Here is a 16,723-nt window from a genome sequence, read left to right as displayed (position 1 = left end):
ATGTAAGATTGCTGCACAAAGTTAGACAACATTTGTGTGACTAATGAAAGTCTGGACAGCTGCCCTATCTTCACCATCTTCAACTTTCTCTCATAACCCCACAGTTGTTGTGATTTGATACAGTTTAGTGTCTGCATATTCCAAAAGGATTCAGAAGTGTGTTAGATCTTGTGCAAGCATAGCATCTCTCTGCTACTCATTCAATGATTTCCAGGCTGCTGGATAAGCCTGGAAATAGATAGGGCCTCCATAAAAGTCTCATGAGTTGGGCATATAAGTCTCCAAGTTTCATGGCATTTTGAGATCATGTTTCATACTGGAAAGAATATCAGTAAAGCTCTTAAACCCATTCTACTTTGTTCTGCTGAGACAGGTGTTTGGCTTCCTTGATAGGTTTTTTTTTTTTTGCATTTGGGGTGCTTGACAATGAGTGCGTGGAATAATTCAGATGAAAGACACAGGCATGGTAACTGTGCAAGAAAAACAGAATAAGAAGCATTAGAATCCTCCGGTAATATTTTTCTGCCCATAGTTAAACTTTATAAATAGATGCAATGTGAACAGCCTTGGTAACTGAGGCTTCCCCAAGGGACTGACATTGGTTCAGAGAAATGTCAATGCCTAATTTAGAAAACCAATTGGATGTAGGAATGAAGGTTTAAATAGTCTCCCCCCCCACCCTTCCTTTTGATGACGCTGGAGTCTATACCCAGAGGTGAAAACCCAAGCCATTTTAATTCTATACTCTTGAGTCTGGCTATCACAAGTGAATCTGTTTGAAGCAGTAATAAAGAAGGAAAAAACCAATTGCTAATGAAAGAGTGCATGTCACTAAAGCTGAGATTCCTCTTTATAAGAAATTTGGAATAATAGGGATGCGGTGGCTCAGTGGCTAACATGCTGAGCTTGTCACTCAGAAAGGTCGGCAGTTCAAAGATTCGTATCCCTAGCACCGTGTAACAGAGTGAGCTCCCATTACTTGTCCCAACTTCTGTCAACCTAGCAGTTCAAAAGAATGTAAAAATGCAAGTAGAAAAATAGGAACCACCATTGGTGGGAAGGTAACAGTGTTCCTTTCGCCTTTGGCATTTAGTCATGCCAGTCACATGATGATGGAGATATTTTTGGATAGCGCTGGCTCCTCGGCTTTGAAACAGAGATAAGCACCACCCACTAGAGTCAGGAACAACTAGCACATTTGTGCGAGGTAAACCTTTACAATTACCTACTTTGGAATAAAAAGTAACTTTGAATTGTTGATTGTTGGTTCTGCACTGGAAAAAGTCATGTATTCACAGGTGTACATGCTATCCTTACATCTGCAAAAAATATTTTTGCAACAAAAGAACAATTCTGTTTAATATTTTACAGGCATGAAATATATCCCAAATCAGGTTTTGTGGGCATTAGTGCAGGTTTTCCCACTTTCTTAATAACCAGTTAAATAAACTTAGAACATATGGAAAAGCCACCTTGAATCAGACCAAAGATTAAACTTTACTTGCTTTAGATTAAAACAACCAAGTTTATTATAGAACAGTGATGGTGAACATTTTTCTTATGGTGTGCCAAAAATGTGCATACACCAATTCAATTCTCCCCACCCACCTGTGCATGCACGTGCGACCCCCCGTGCTCATGCACACATGACCCCTACCCAGGCTCTGGAGGCTTTCCTGAAAACCGCCTCCCCCTGACTCCCAGAGGTCCTCCAGAAGCCGGAAACGGATCATTTCTGAACTTCCAGTTGGCCCGTTGGGGCCATTTTTCGCCCACCCCAGCCTCCAGAGGCATTCCTGAAGCCTGGGAAGGGTGAAAATGGCCTTCCCCGGCCCTTTGGAAGACCAAAAATCAGCTGGCCAGCAGGCACATGCGCGCTGGATGGCTGGCGTGCCAGCAAATATGGCTCCGTGTGCCATTCGTCCAGAATGCAGCTGCGCGAGCGATTGTGGGTACACCTCGGTACACCCACGTTACACCTATCCTCCATGAGCTGCACTGGTTACCGATTGGTCTCCGGATACGCTTCAAGGTGCTAGTCGTCACTTATAAAGCCCTTCATGGTATTGGACCTGGGTACTTGAGAGACCGCCTGCTGCCAATTACCTCCCAAAGACCCATTAGATCCCACAGATTAGGCCTCCTCCAGGTTCCATCTACTGGCCAATGTCATCTGGCTACTACCCGGGGGAGGGCCTTCTCTGTGGCTGCTTCGGCCCTTTGGAACGAACTCCCCGCAGAGATTCGGACCCTCACCTCTCTCCAGGCTTTCCATAAAGCCGTTAAAACCTGGCTGTGCCGGCAGGCCTGGGGTTGATGAGTTCCCTTCCCCTCTCGAACCGTGTGACTGTTGATTGTCTTTTAAATTCCCTTTTACCTTCTTTGTTGTATTTCCTTCGTGCTTACCCCCCCCCCCCTTGGGTTTGTTAGCTGCCCTGAGTCCCTCAGGGAATAGGGCGGCATATAAATAAAATAAACCTTCAAACCTTCAAACCTTCACCTGTGCCATAGGTTTGCCATCATGGTTATAGAAGAAATTTCTGCGCTCTAGAATCTTTCAAGTAGAATAAGTGAAATAGAGCTGTGCTACAATAGGTTTATTAGAGTAAACTTTAGGTGGAATCTTAGAATTAAATAAGACTACAGTTAATCTACTCTTAAGTAGACAAACCCTTAGTTTATACAATGTCACATATCTTTGTTTTTAACAAAATGGAGTAAAGTAGCTATTTGTTACTTTACTATTTATTTAAAACCACCACAATCATGTTACTCTTAAGTGATTTATAAGGAAAACAAATATTTTTATGATGCCTTTAGAAACCTGATTATCCTCCTCTATAATTGTGTGATAGGTTTTCTCCACACATTCAGGAAAGTAGTTTGTTAAGAGTTTCTGGTCACATGGAGAGTTCAGGTGATTCATGAAAAGACTAACTCAGATACTGTTCTGCGCACATTGATATTATTGGCTGTCATTACACTACTATTCCTCCAACCTTAGGCCAATACCCAGATGTCAGCATGACCATGAATGATCTTCAAGAATTCTAATGTAAAGTGACCTAATCTGGATTTCCCACCATATGCTGTCAAGAGAGCTAAAAAAAGGAATTGGTTAATCCCTCCTCCATACTTCATATATGTAATCTCAGTGATTACAGAAAGTTTTGTCAGAAGATGCTGTCGTTTACTATTTTGAGATCAATCAGTAAAATTACAATTTCTGATAATAATCTGCTTTTGCTACTGAAAAGCAGCAGCACAATGAGAAATTTAAAGAGATTGGCATTGCAAATCCTCTATATAACTATTCAGAAAGCACTTCCACTAAATTAAATAAAGCTGTGTATTGTGACTTAGATAGATGATCATATCCAGAATTATGATAGGGTCTTTTGGTTTTTTTGAACTTTTATATACATGGCTCTTGGGCTTACAGGCAATTGAAAATCTAAAAGGCTTCCCCTCACTGTATGTTCTAAATAAAACACAGCAAAACTCCTGTTCCTGCTTTCTGGAGTGATGAGGGTGCCCATTTCTCTTCCAACGATATTTTTTCATGAGTCTTCTTAGTACTAAAATATATATACCTTATAATTAAAAGTGAACTTGTTTTTAACAGAACAGTGTAAAATATAAGTACTGAAATGGCAGAAGATTAATCAAGAGCACCTGATTAAGCAATTAGGATCTGTAAGTTCACAAGTGTTCTGAAAATATGCAGTAAGTCCCAGGGCCTATGCTAGCTCCTCTTGGCCCTGAGCCCAAATCAAGGTTCCAGTTTTTTGCCTTGAGAGGGAACTTGGCAGTGGTGGGTTTCAAATTTTTTTAGAACCTCTTCTGGAGGTGTGGCCTGCTTTGTGGGAGTGGCTTGCCAGCCATGTGACTGGATGGGAGTGGCTTGCCAGTCTTGTGACTGAGTGGGAGTGGCTTGGCAGTCATGTGACTGGGTGGCATGGCCAACTTGTAAAATGTGGTGAAACTCACTTAAGAACGCTCTTGCTTAGCAACCAAAATGTTGGCTCAGAAACTCTGGCATTTGAAGCATGCAATCTTAAAGCTGTCAAGTTACAAGACCCTTGCACCCTAACTCTTTTGAAAAAAAAACCCCAGGGTTGTTCAAACTTGGCAGCTTTAACACTTGTGGACTTCAACTCCCAGAATTCCTCCTCCACCTGTGATTTCCATGGGCCCACTACTGGTTCGGGCAAACCAGTCTGAACTAGTAGAATACCACCTCTGCCTGGCACCCTAATTAAGCTAGTGAACAGCCCTTTCTATCAGAAAGAGTTATCTAGATGTTTTCCTCAAATTTGATTAGTTAGCTTTATTTAGAGGAAGACAGAGATAGGGAGGCTCAGCTTTACTATGTGAGTAAGCCTGAAGTAATGGGCTTGCTCTTAGACTACACAAAATGTCTAATGTGCATGCATGTTATCACTGTTGCTTATATAATATATGTGTTAGACATTTTGTTTTTAAAAATGAGACACAATCCATCATATGAATCATTCCAAAAAGAGGTCAATGTTGCCTGGCAACAAGGCAGACCCAGACATATTAGACAAAAGAAAGTGTTCAATGGGTGATGAAGAAAAAAAACATTTTTTGGAAGCTCAACAACTGATTGAGCTGGACTTGGCAAGCTTAATTGTACACATTACTTACATATTACTAACTCTGTCTTAAATCCCACTGGGTAAACTGGCTGAAACTCCCAGTCTCAAAGCACACAGAACTTCTATTCCTGTGTAGTCTCCATGAAATTCCATAACCATCTACTCCTGTTTAATGGGCAAGATCAATGAGAGAATGCTAGCCTAGCCTCTTCTCCTCCCATCCTGGTTGCCCCTTCCTTCCTAGTGTCAATGATTTAGGAGAAAACCCCACTCTTTTCCTTTGTTAAATAAGTTACTTGTTTTAACCTGGCTGAATGTCAGTATGGCATGTCAATTCACACTCTGTTGATTTTGTTCCCTTAGTCTAGTTCAGAGATTGTAGTGGTGAATTTCAAGTGTCATGGATGATCATCTTAGATGGATCAGTGTTCTGGATGGAAGAGCCTGGCTTTGGGGAGGTCTCATCCAAAATAATACACTGGCAAAAATAATCTAGCCTATTGGAGACTTGAAATTCGATTTTAGTCATAGCTGTAAATTATTTAAAACTGTATTATTCAGATATGTTTCACATGCCACTTTAATTGTACACTGGAGATATGTCAAGCCCTCCTATCCAAAAAGCAAGATTTTCATGCAGAATCTTGGAACTTGGATATTTATGTGTTTTGTCACTTAAAAAAAAATCACTGATTGCATTCAAATAGTCCTCCTTGATGCCTTTAATCTTTGTAATCTCTTTTCATTTAGGCAGAAACTGAGACACAAACAGAATATATCTTCTTGTTCTGGAGCCTTCTTCAAGCATCCATTTTCATTCCTGGGCTCAGAGGATTTCACTACATTTTATTTGAAGGGAAAGAATGTCTGGACAATTGTCCAGCTTGCAAGCACCATAAATGCATAAGCTTGGCTGCTGTGCAAAACAAAAAAAGAAACCAACAACATCAACAACAAAACAAAAATCCAAAACAGTACTTAGAGGGGCTTTAGCCTGATTCAGACAGTATGTTGTCATGTTATTGGGGTCAGATTCCAGCCTATTGCGATAATTAAAACTGCTGGCCTTCAACAGGTCTGTGGGAAAATAAAGGTACAAGGGGAGCTTCGCTAAATTTCATGCAACCACATCAAAGCTTTATCGCTCTGCTTCATATACCATACATGACGGGGTGGATGGCTTGATGGTTAAAAATGCTGAGCTTGTCAGCTGCAGAACTGACATTTTGGTTTTGAGACCTGAGTGTCATGTGACAGGGTAAGCTCCTGTTACTTACCTGAGCTCCTGCCCATCTAGCAGTTTGAAAGCATGCACATAAAAGTAGATTAATAGATACCACTTTGGTGGGAAGGTAACAACATTCTGTGCAACTTTGGCATATAACCACTTTGGCCACATGACAGCGGAAATTGTCTTTGGATGATGCTGACTCCCTCGGCCAAGAAACAGAGATGCGTACCCTGCTCTAGAGTCAGACACGATTGACAGGGAAACCTTTACCTTTCTACATATGTGTGATCTTCTCCTTTTCCTTCTTTGAGGCAGCAATTTCCTTTATCCCTTCCCCCTGAAGCCAATACTGAGAATTACATTGATTGTCTTTTTCAACATAATCTTTGCATAGGCAGATCTGCTTCATTAATACCTGTAATCAATCTGACACTCCAACCCAAGTAAAGTCTTAGATTTTTGACTGATCTCATAGGTTATGCATGATGGCATTACACTGGGACAGTGGGAGAGGGAAAACCCACGTTGCTGAGGAATATTAATATTTGACACCATTTGTACTCCTTCAGGGAATGGGTGTTATCCTGTGAGCTCACTGATAATTAATGGGAAATGAGCATATTACTGCACATTTCTTTCCCCAGCTGTTGTGTCAGCTAAAACTCTCATGCTGAGTCCCTGTCTGAGTCCAGTTTTTGATTTAAATTCACATGTGTGAGAGAGATGGTTGGCTGAACTATTCAGTTCTGCTCTGGGTTGAGTCCCATTTAAGTTCCTGAAGGCTGGGAGCTGCCTGTTGTTAACAGCTAGCAGCATCTTGCTGTCTGCTTTGATGCATCCTCATGTTTTCTGCTTCAGTCTTCTTGGAACCGTAGAGCTGTGTTCTTTATAAATTGTGTAACTGTTGTGTTTTATGCATTTTCATAATCAGCCTGTTCTAGAGATTTTAAATTTTAGGAAAGAATCCTCCATAGAATTTTCACATTAAAAATATAGACTTGGTGATCACTGGGGCTTTCTTAGTGAGTTAAGGGTAGTGGTATGTAGTGTGAATAGGGTTATATAATGTTCAGGGTGTTTGATATTATCAGAGATGGAAGGGCATTTGAAAAGCAGATTTTCTTTTGCTGTCTACTTTTTAAACACTTTCATGGAAGCCATTTTAAATATCTACTACTTGACAAAATGTTCAATACATATGAATTATATATATCTTCTGTGCAGACAGATCTAATTGCTATCACTATATATATTCTATATCATGTAACCATACAATTTCCTTCTTACTCTGTAGTTTCATCCCCAAACCCATAACTTTAACCTAAGACTGTCCACTGTTGACCTCACCCCATTCCTAAGAGGTCTGTAAGGGGAATCCATAAGCTCACCAACGTGCCTACCATCCATGTCCTTATGTTCCCTTTTATTCATATTCATTTCATGTATTCATGTTTATGTTTATACTTATGTCTGTTATCTTATACATGCTTGATAAAATAAATAAAATAAGTAAATAAAGACATGCTGCATATATATATATAGTTACAACCCCCGGTATGCCCAAATATGGGAGGAAGCTCACTACTTCCACTCTCTGTCCATCGGCTCATCATAAGAGACCATCCAGACAGAAACCCAATATTTTTACTGTTGCCTTTTTGTTACATTTTGTGTTGTATTTGTGCTGATAAATAAATAAAGGGAGACTAGTATAGATCTATTTCAAGCTATTTAGCTCTCATCAGCTAGCCATACCCTTACTGGGATTCGAACCTGTGCTATATTGCATCTTAGGCAGATGTGTTAACCATTAAGCCACAGAGTTCGACTCCTTATTAGCTAAGCCAGGGTGACAGGTATCTATCTATCTATCTATCTATCTATCTATCTATCTATCTATCTATCTATCTATCTATCTATCTATCTATATCTATATCTATATCTATATCTATATCTATATATCTATATCTATATCTATATATATATATATATATATATATATATATATATTGTATTTGTGCTGATAAATAACTAACTAACATATATACACACACACACACACACACACACACACACACACACACACACACACACACACACACACACACACACACACACACACACACACACACACACACACACACACACATATATATATATATATATATATATATATATATATATATATATATATAAAACTCTGGACCAAGTAAACACACGGAACATGTTTTACTTGGTCTATAATTTATTGCATTTAATGGATTTTGAAAACAGCCCTGGGGTGCTATCATGGTAAGCATAGAAAGAGACTTAATCTTTTCAGAAATTTGTTCCTTCCAGGCTATTATTTGGCAATAGGAGGAAAACTGCTATTGGTATCAAAGAGAACTTTTCCCAGTGGTAATTGTGATTTTGCAAGAACAGGTTTTTGGGAGACTACAGGAAAGGAAGAAAAACGTAGCTTAAAGGAGCTTGCTGCAATTCAGTCAGTGGCTGATCTGTGCTTCACATCCAGTCCCAAAAAGTGCTTCAGAGGACATGGGAAGCAATGTTCTGTAGCTTTTTAAAGTAACTGCCGCTGTTTCTGAGAATCACATGGCAGCTGAAGAGAGTAACTACTGGTATGTAGTCTCAGGAAATGATGCAACAGCTTCAGGTGGACAGTTACAGATAGATGGTACATTTGTGCTGCTATGGGCTTTGAAAAACCTTTCTTGAATTTTAACAAGGGGTGTTATACATCCCTAATAATTATATTTGATTTTTTAGAAGTACGGTCACTTTACCACAATTTGGCATTCTTGACTGTAAATTAATTCCAAGTAGTATGTGCTTTCAAAGCACTGATACTGCAGATGTGTAATGCTATTGTGTGGTTTGTGAATCCAACTGAAGTTTATAATAATCCATGCTTAAACAAATGATCTGAACTTGAAAGTTTTCAACTGGTATCTTGCATTTTGTATGTATACTATTTTTTTATAGGGGAAACCTTTCAGATATTACAACATAGTCACAATATTTGCTTGGGTTAAATGAACTTTTACCTAATTTGAAAAATAGTCATTTTACAAAGTCAATACATTTTTTGCTAAAAGAATAATCAGGATGAGGATAATATCCAGGATCCCAAGAACTATATAACTACTGAAACTAAAAGTTCATTAAAACGTTGTTGTTTTTTTAAAAAATGATATTCCACATCTATGTGTTGTGATGGGAAAAAAGTCCAACTCGCCATGACTTTGCATTTTTTGAAATTTGAATATTAAACCAGATTATTCAAAAGATCCTTGCTAAATATTTACATGTATTAATCCACTGAATGTGGAAAAAAGAGAGCACAGAAACAAACTGTTAATACAGGCTGAGTCTATTTTTTTCTATGATTATAATACATAAACATGACACTTTAAGAACCTTTTTGTATCAGAATTTGCTCTACCTAATTAACTGTTGTGATGAAATCAAATGATAGTTTCATTTTATTTATAAGAATGTGTAGCTAATTGATTCAAGTTTGTGAGTTTCTAAAAGGATAATAAGGGTTGGAACAATCTGCTGGCTAAGGTTTGGCATATGGTTGAAATTTCTTTCTATGAGTAAGAGTTGGTGGTTGGTCTATTTTTTATGATCTTAAGGCAAAAGCTAAGTAGGTCAGACCTCTTTAATTTTGGGATGGGAGACTATCAGGACATCTCAGGTTTACAGGCAAATTTGAAAGCATGCAAATGTAAGTAGATAAATAGATACTACTTCAATGGAAACATAACAGAGGTCTGTGTGCTTTGGCGTATAATCATGTTGGCCATATGGCAACAGAAACAGGGAGTTGGACAACACTGACTCCCTTCGCTAAGAAATGGAGATGAGTATTGCTCCCTAAAGTCAGACATAACTGGGCTGGGGTATTCTTTTTCCATAGTAATGAAACAGCTGTGTGGGCAATCACTGTCTGTGGACTGTTTTGAGTCTCCCTCCCTCCCTCCCCGCCTCTCTCTCTCACACAATTAAATTAATTAAAAGTAGGCTTGACAAATGGTCATATCTGGTCTTTGTTATGGCTGGTTATTGCATCAACATGTATTGGCTTTCTGAGTGCATACAAAATAGATTATTTGTTCACTTAAAAAATACATAATGTATAAAGCCGTCATCAGTGTATGAAGGGGAAGGGGCAGGCAATTAAAGTGAACAACAGACACTGTGGCTACTATTGCTTGTGTCTATGCAGTCATTCAAAAAAGCCAGCCAGCCAGCCCTGAGTTAGCTTTTGTAGGCCACCCGCCATGGCAGCAGCACGCTTGACTCCATACAAAGAGCACTAATAGGAAATGGCTGATAAATGAAGTGTCTTGATTAAATTTTACTTTGCCTCAAATGGTGTGTGAACTGCATTGTTAAAAAGGGTCTCTCAATGCTAAGAGAGGCCTGGCTGCTTGCCATAGTTATTCTGGTCCTTCCTTATGACAGAATCATGTCCCTATGACAGGAGCCTCCGGGGGCTATTTCTAATCCTAGACAGAAGTGTATTCAATTCTCATAAGTCCAAGAGTGATAACTCTGTGCTGTGCATATGAACTTAATCCTTCTATATTTCACAAAAGAACCATTTTGTAGGGACGATGCCCTAACGTTTTTGAAGGGGGAACAGAATTACACTGCACATGGTTGCTTTCCTGTTCTTTTGACTTTTCAGTTCCATGCCTCTCTAATTAGTTTTCATCAAATTAATTTAATTAAAAACCTGCAGCCCACAGAGTTTTCCCTTTATGTTATAAAGAGCAGAGTTGAAGAAAAACTGATTGCCTTCCAGATGTTGCTAAATTACAGTTTCCAACTGTCTTCATTATCAGTCAGCAGGCTGGCTCCTGAAAGCAACATCTGAAATGTTCCCTCTCCTATCATGGAATGTAGATGGATAACATAGGTAGGTTATGCCCCATTGCTCTTATTGGCCATTTCTTCTTTTTACTTTAGCAGAAAATGAAGTTGGTTAAGAAAAATGCTAAGCTTCTCTCTACATGTGATAAAGCAAAAACTTTTTGGAGCATGATTCATATTTAAATACAGAAAATTATGAAAATGAAGATAAATATGAAACCATAAATTTTCCTTTGGGGCTTAATGGAAAAAGAGAAAAAAAATAGAACTTTGACACTATATATGCTGACAGCAGCAAGATTATTATACACACAAAAATGGAAGGACGAGTGGCTGCAGAAACTGATGGAGTTGACTGAAATGGCAAAATCGACTATTTTGATTAAAGAAAAGAATATAAGTACTTTTGTTTCCACATGGGGACCGCTTCTGAACTTTGTGCTTGAAGTGGAAAATAATGAAACTTTGATTTTGAGTTTTACCGATTAGATTAACAGATCCTTATAGAAATGGCTAGTTTATATTATTATGAAAAAAAACCCCAAAAAGTTGTGGTTTGATGTTAATGCCTTATTTGACTGCAACAGAGAGAATCGGACATCAGTGCTTCTTTTTCTCAACTCTTCCTCACTCCCCCCTTCCACTTTCTCCCTACTGCTTTCCTACTTACTTTCATATTTTGTATCTTATTTTATCTTATAACTCAATAACAATGTTAACTTGTGAAGAAAAATGCTAAGCTCTTAGTTAAGTTTTGCACCAATCATTTTGAAAGGATAAGCTCAGAAATACACTGAAGAGTTCTCCCTCAGCCTGTGATGCTACTTTATGCTGAACTTGGTCTTTGGATAATCTTCCCCTCATTTTTATGTTGTGATGACTGCTCAGCCTGGTCAGAGTCTTGAACTGGCCTTGGCACCAGTGGTGGGTTGTTCCTGGTTCGGCCAAACCAGTAGTAGCGGCAGCAGCAGGCCCCGCTCACCCACCCAGACGCTTTTGTGCATGTGCAGAAGCTTCTGCACATGTGCAGAAGCATTGCACATGAGAGAGAGCGTACGCAGGAGTGCGCCCGAACTGGTAGTAAAAATATTTGCAACCCACCACTGCTTATCACTCATTGTAGTTGAAGTATTTGCTCTACAACTGAGTGGACTATACTTAACATAAACTGTACTTTTTCCTACTCCCCATGCCTACTTTTTCTGTTATTTTTGTTTAAAATAAACAAAAAAAAATATTGTTTTTTTTTGTGTGGTTGTAAATATTGACTTCTTCCTTCTTGTTTTCATAGGTCCTCCAGAAACTTGGCAAAGCGGATGAAACAAAAGATGAGCAATTTGAACAGTGTGTGCAAAACTTTAACAAACAGCTGGTAAGTGAGTTTTAAGGATTCATTCATTGACTGTTGCGCACCACCCACAATCACTTTCAATGAGATGGGTGGACATACAAATTTTATAAATATATAAATGAATCAAAATTTGTTTACTTATTCTTTTAATTTATGAAATATCTTTTTTCTTCCCTGATCTTAATTGATTCCAAACCAATACCAGATGGTCAGGAAAGGATTTGGGATACAGTACTTAGGTTCCAGTATGGTATAAAAGTTTCAAGGCTTATTTGGCAAAATTTAGAGACATTGATTACTGCTGTAACTATTTTTCCGTCCCTGAGAATAGCATACAATACTTAAAAATTGCAGATAGCCTCCTCTTTTAAACTTTGATGACTTACTTAATCTGCAATAGAACAAATAATTATCTTTCTTTTCCAGTTGTCCTTGTTAGAATACAACATATGACAACATAAAAATATAATTGAGCATTTTCTGCTCTATAATTGCAAAAATGGACCATCCAAACATAAAATAACATTGTTACGAGAGGAAAAAAAATGACAAAAGGTCAAACAAATTAGTCCCCTCCAAAAGATGTGCATGGAACAGACTATACCCAGTCAACAGCACATGTAAAAAACTTGGATTTTAAAAAAATGCAAGTAGAACAATGAATAAAAGTATTGTCTTATAATGTTATAATGTCTTTGTTTACTTGGGTTCTCTTTGTTAATTTGTTATATAATTTAATTTATTTTAGAACATATGTGGAATGTGTTTGTCATATTTATGCAGAAATATTGAATAATTAAAAGTAATTAAGTAATTACTTAATTACGTAATTAAAATCACACAGTTTTAAGTACCACTGTAATTATTAAATCATTTTAAAGGGAGTAGTAAATGATCTTATCAGGGACTGTAAAATGCAAAGCCCATAGTCAGATGCCATATCCCCAAACACTAGTTGGTTCTATATGTGTGCAGAAAAGAAGTTTGGCCATTTTGAGCAAAATTCTTGCTTGCTAGGTCATTTTCATGCTTAGTTATAAATAACACATGCATTCATTTCATTGAGTACATGATGCAATTTTTGAAATCATATGTTTTTAGCTTACATTAATGCAATAAGTAGTTTCCCTTATAACATACTGAAATGTCAACCATATTTAGGAATCAACTTGCTGCTTTTTTGGATTAAAAGCATGAAGTAGAGAAGTTCTTCAGTACTGTGTAAGCAAGTGTTTCCATTAAAATAAGTTTAAGCACCAATTTGTAGGAGATGACCATGCTGAGCCTGAGGGAGGGATCAAACATGTTGTTGGTCATGAGTCCCTGAGCTCCCACAAGAGATTTAAGTCCTTGAATTCCTTTCTATTTTTAACTCCCACTAATTTCCCTTGACCATTAGTAGTTCAGATTCTTGTAGAGACCTTAAGCTTGCAATAAATCTCCATACTCATTTGGACTGCCTGAATCTTCTGATTTCCCTGGTGCTTGATAAAATTCACAATACAGCGTGAGCATGGCAGAGTGGGAAAATAATGTAATTTTATGACTTTTGTTGCCACTGTTGTCATGTGAATAATTGCAATTGCTAAGTTAGTATCACGGTTATTAAGTAAATCTGGCTTCCCCATTGACTTTGCTTGTCAAAAGCTCGCAAAAGCTGAACACATGACCCCGAGTGCACCGCAACCATCATATATATCAACCAGTGTCAAGCATCAGAATATTGACCATGTGACCATGGGGAAGCTGCCACAGTTATAAGTCTGAAAAACAGTCAAAAGTCACTTTTTTTCAGTGTCATTGTAACTTTGAACGGACACTAAATGAACAGTTGTAAGTCGAGAATTACTTGTAATACAGAAACCCAAAGCTGGTGTGACTGTTTTGCCCCACATTTTAAATTCTAAATTTTCTTCTGCATTTTCAAATCAACAGAAAGTTGGTCATAGCCTTTCTGGCCTTGAGATTGGGTGAGGCTTGCTTAGAGTTTACAAAACTCTTCTGTCTTGCCTGAGATTCACATTCCCATCTTGTAAGTATCAGCCTCAGCCCTTACACTACATAATTTAGACCCTAAATTGAATGGTTTTTCAGAAAGCAGAATTCTTGAGGGTTTTAAACAGTCACATGTGTTTTTGTAAAGAAGTACACAATCTCCCCTCTCCCCATCATGGCATTCTGTGTTTTATAACTGGTTTCTACTTGATTAACAAATTAGCACTTGGATTGGTATCATGGATTCCCATCACTTCCATTGCATCTTAAACACTTTCCATGGATCCCTCTGCATGGATTTAAATACAAACATTTTAAAAATAAAATGAATGAAAACTTACAAGTTTATTGGCTAATATAAGCTCAAATAATGCTAACAGCTGATATGATCTTTTTAGGGGGGGGGACATTGCAATTTCTTTAAAAGTCAGTGTTCTTGGTTGAATTCTCATGAGAATTCAGCATTCTTGCTCAGGATCATTTGAGATCAGGATAAAATTACTGAAATTTCACAGGATATCACAAGATCTTTTTTTCCCCCATCTGGGAAAATATTTGATGCCAGAAAAACAAAGTTTACCCTTGTATAAGAATAAAACCCAAGGGAATATTAATTAAATACAAAAAAAAATGTCTCTAAAAAGGCTTTGTAATTACAATCATACAAAATAATACAATCATACCAAACAGAGCTGGTTTGCTAAACAATAACATGTACTTGGGACAAACATAATTTTCCTAAGGAAGATCATTAGATATTTTAAAAGTAAACATAACAGGAGCATCTGGAAATTTATATTGTCTAGCTGGTTGTCCCAAATAGAAGAAAGGATGAAGTGGTGACCAGCACCTATCACTGCAGCTGTAGCTTTCCTTTTTTATTATTAGATAGTCACTGCTACTCTCTGGGTAAACATGTGGGATTTTCTGGCTCTAAGGCTTTTAGCTTTGTTGAGACTACCTACTTCACTGTTCATTATCCTGCCTGCTTTGGGGTTATATTTGGGTCTGAGAAACCACATTTATGGTAGCGACAGGAAATATAAGTACTAAAGGAAGTCAATTTTATGAAGCCAGAGACCTTTCTCTATTTAAGCTGGAGTCCCAGGAAGGATAGAAATGGCATCTAGGAATCTATTGAAGAATGGGCCGATTGTTTGATATGTTGCTGGGAAGACAAACAGACAACTGTCTTTGCTTTGCCCTGAGCTAAGACCCTGTTTTTGTACAGTCAAGTGGGAACGAGGTCCACCGTGAAATGGAAGGGATATAAAATTAGCTGTCTCGCTCATGCATTACACTGTCAACTTTTTCTTATTCCTGAATGGGAAGGGAATCTTGTTCTAAATACCTTGTATGTCCATTCAGAGATCTATGGGCATGCTTCCTTTCATCCTGCAAATGGCACGAGATGTACCTCCCTGTTAGCTTAGAGGCTGACCTTGATATGTGTCATGTAAACCAAACATGGGTTGACTTTTTTGGCAGAGGCGCGGACATTCCAGTAATCTGAGGTACCTCTGCAGTTTGACGAACAGCACAACTGGAGCTAAGCAGAAGACGACTTTCTCCTTCACTTGATCTGTCCTTTGCATAGTTCTTCCGAATAGCTTCTGCTTTTTTTTTTTTTACCAGGATAGATTAAAACATAAGAAAATAAACACAAACCCAGCTAGGAGCATGCTCCTATTCACTCATGCTATCATTTAAAAGGAAACACACACCCCCAACTATCAAAGCAACTACAGTGTTTCAACATTTGCATTGTAAAACAGCTCTCAGATGAACATTATGAACAGAAATGTATACATGTTTAAAACAAAATAAAAGGGGGTTTTATTCATTCAAAATAGTAGCATTATTTTAGACAATAGAAATATACATAAATGTAGAAAAGATGTGGAGACTCTAAAAGAGTGCAGAATGCAGAGAAGAGTAACAAAGATGATTAGGGGACTGGAGACTAAAACATATGAAGAACAGTTGCAGGAACTGGGTATGTCTAGTTTAATGACAAGAAGGACTAGGGGAGACATGATAGCAGTGTTCCAATATCTCAGGGGTTGCCACAAAGAAGAGGGAGTCAAACTATTCTCCAAAGCACCTGAGGGCAGAACAAGAAGCAATGGGTGGAAACTAATCAAGGAGAAAAGCAACTTAGAAGTAAGGAGAAATTTCCTGACAGTTAGAACAATTAATCAATGGAACAGCTTGCCTCCAGAAGTTGTGAATACTCCAATGATTGATGTTTTTAAGAAGATGTTGGATAGCCATTTGTCTGAAGTGGTGTAGGGGTTCCTGCCTAAGTAGGGAGTTGGACTAGAAAACCTTCAAGCTCCCTTCCAACTCTGTTTTCTATTCTATAAATGCTTTAAATGTTCAATATGTAGACAACAGAGGTGGGTTTCTGCCGGTTCGGGCCCGGATCAGGTGAACCGGTAGTGGCGGTGGCAGGAGGCTTCTATGCATATACAGAAGTTTTGCATGTGCGTGCAAGCGTGCGCACACATATGAACCAGTAGTTTTAAAAAAAGGAACCCACCACTGGTAGACAAACATACAATATGAATGTGTTTGGAAGGAAATCTTATTGTATTAGCTAATAGTTGCCTTGCTCACTGCATTTGTTGATTTAATCAG

General features: G+C 38.1%; 1 protein-coding gene across 13 annotated transcripts in view; it reads left to right on the top strand.

Annotated features, from left to right (window-relative positions):
• Nucleotides 1–16,723, top strand: part of BIN1 (bridging integrator 1) — a 133,095-nt gene that overhangs the window by 58,941 nt on the left and 57,431 nt on the right. For all 13 annotated transcript variants that reach the window (XM_087712237.1, XM_087712223.1, XM_087712228.1 and 10 more), the window contains exon 2: nucleotides 12,029–12,109. In XM_087712237.1, coding sequence (XP_087568363.1) covers nucleotides 12,029–12,109 — 81 coding nt within the window. The remainder of the gene's footprint in view (nucleotides 1–12,028; nucleotides 12,110–16,723) is intronic.

This window comes from Thamnophis sirtalis, unplaced genomic scaffold (genome assembly GCF_051295495.1).
Source record: "Thamnophis sirtalis isolate CommonGarterSnake01/CBP01778 unplaced genomic scaffold, rThaSir2_p1.2 scaffold_1, whole genome shotgun sequence".
Classification (NCBI taxonomy): domain Eukaryota; kingdom Metazoa; phylum Chordata; class Lepidosauria; order Squamata; family Natricidae; genus Thamnophis; species Thamnophis sirtalis.
Note: the sequence above shows the minus strand (reverse complement) of the source record. Positions and strands in the feature narration are given on the sequence as shown.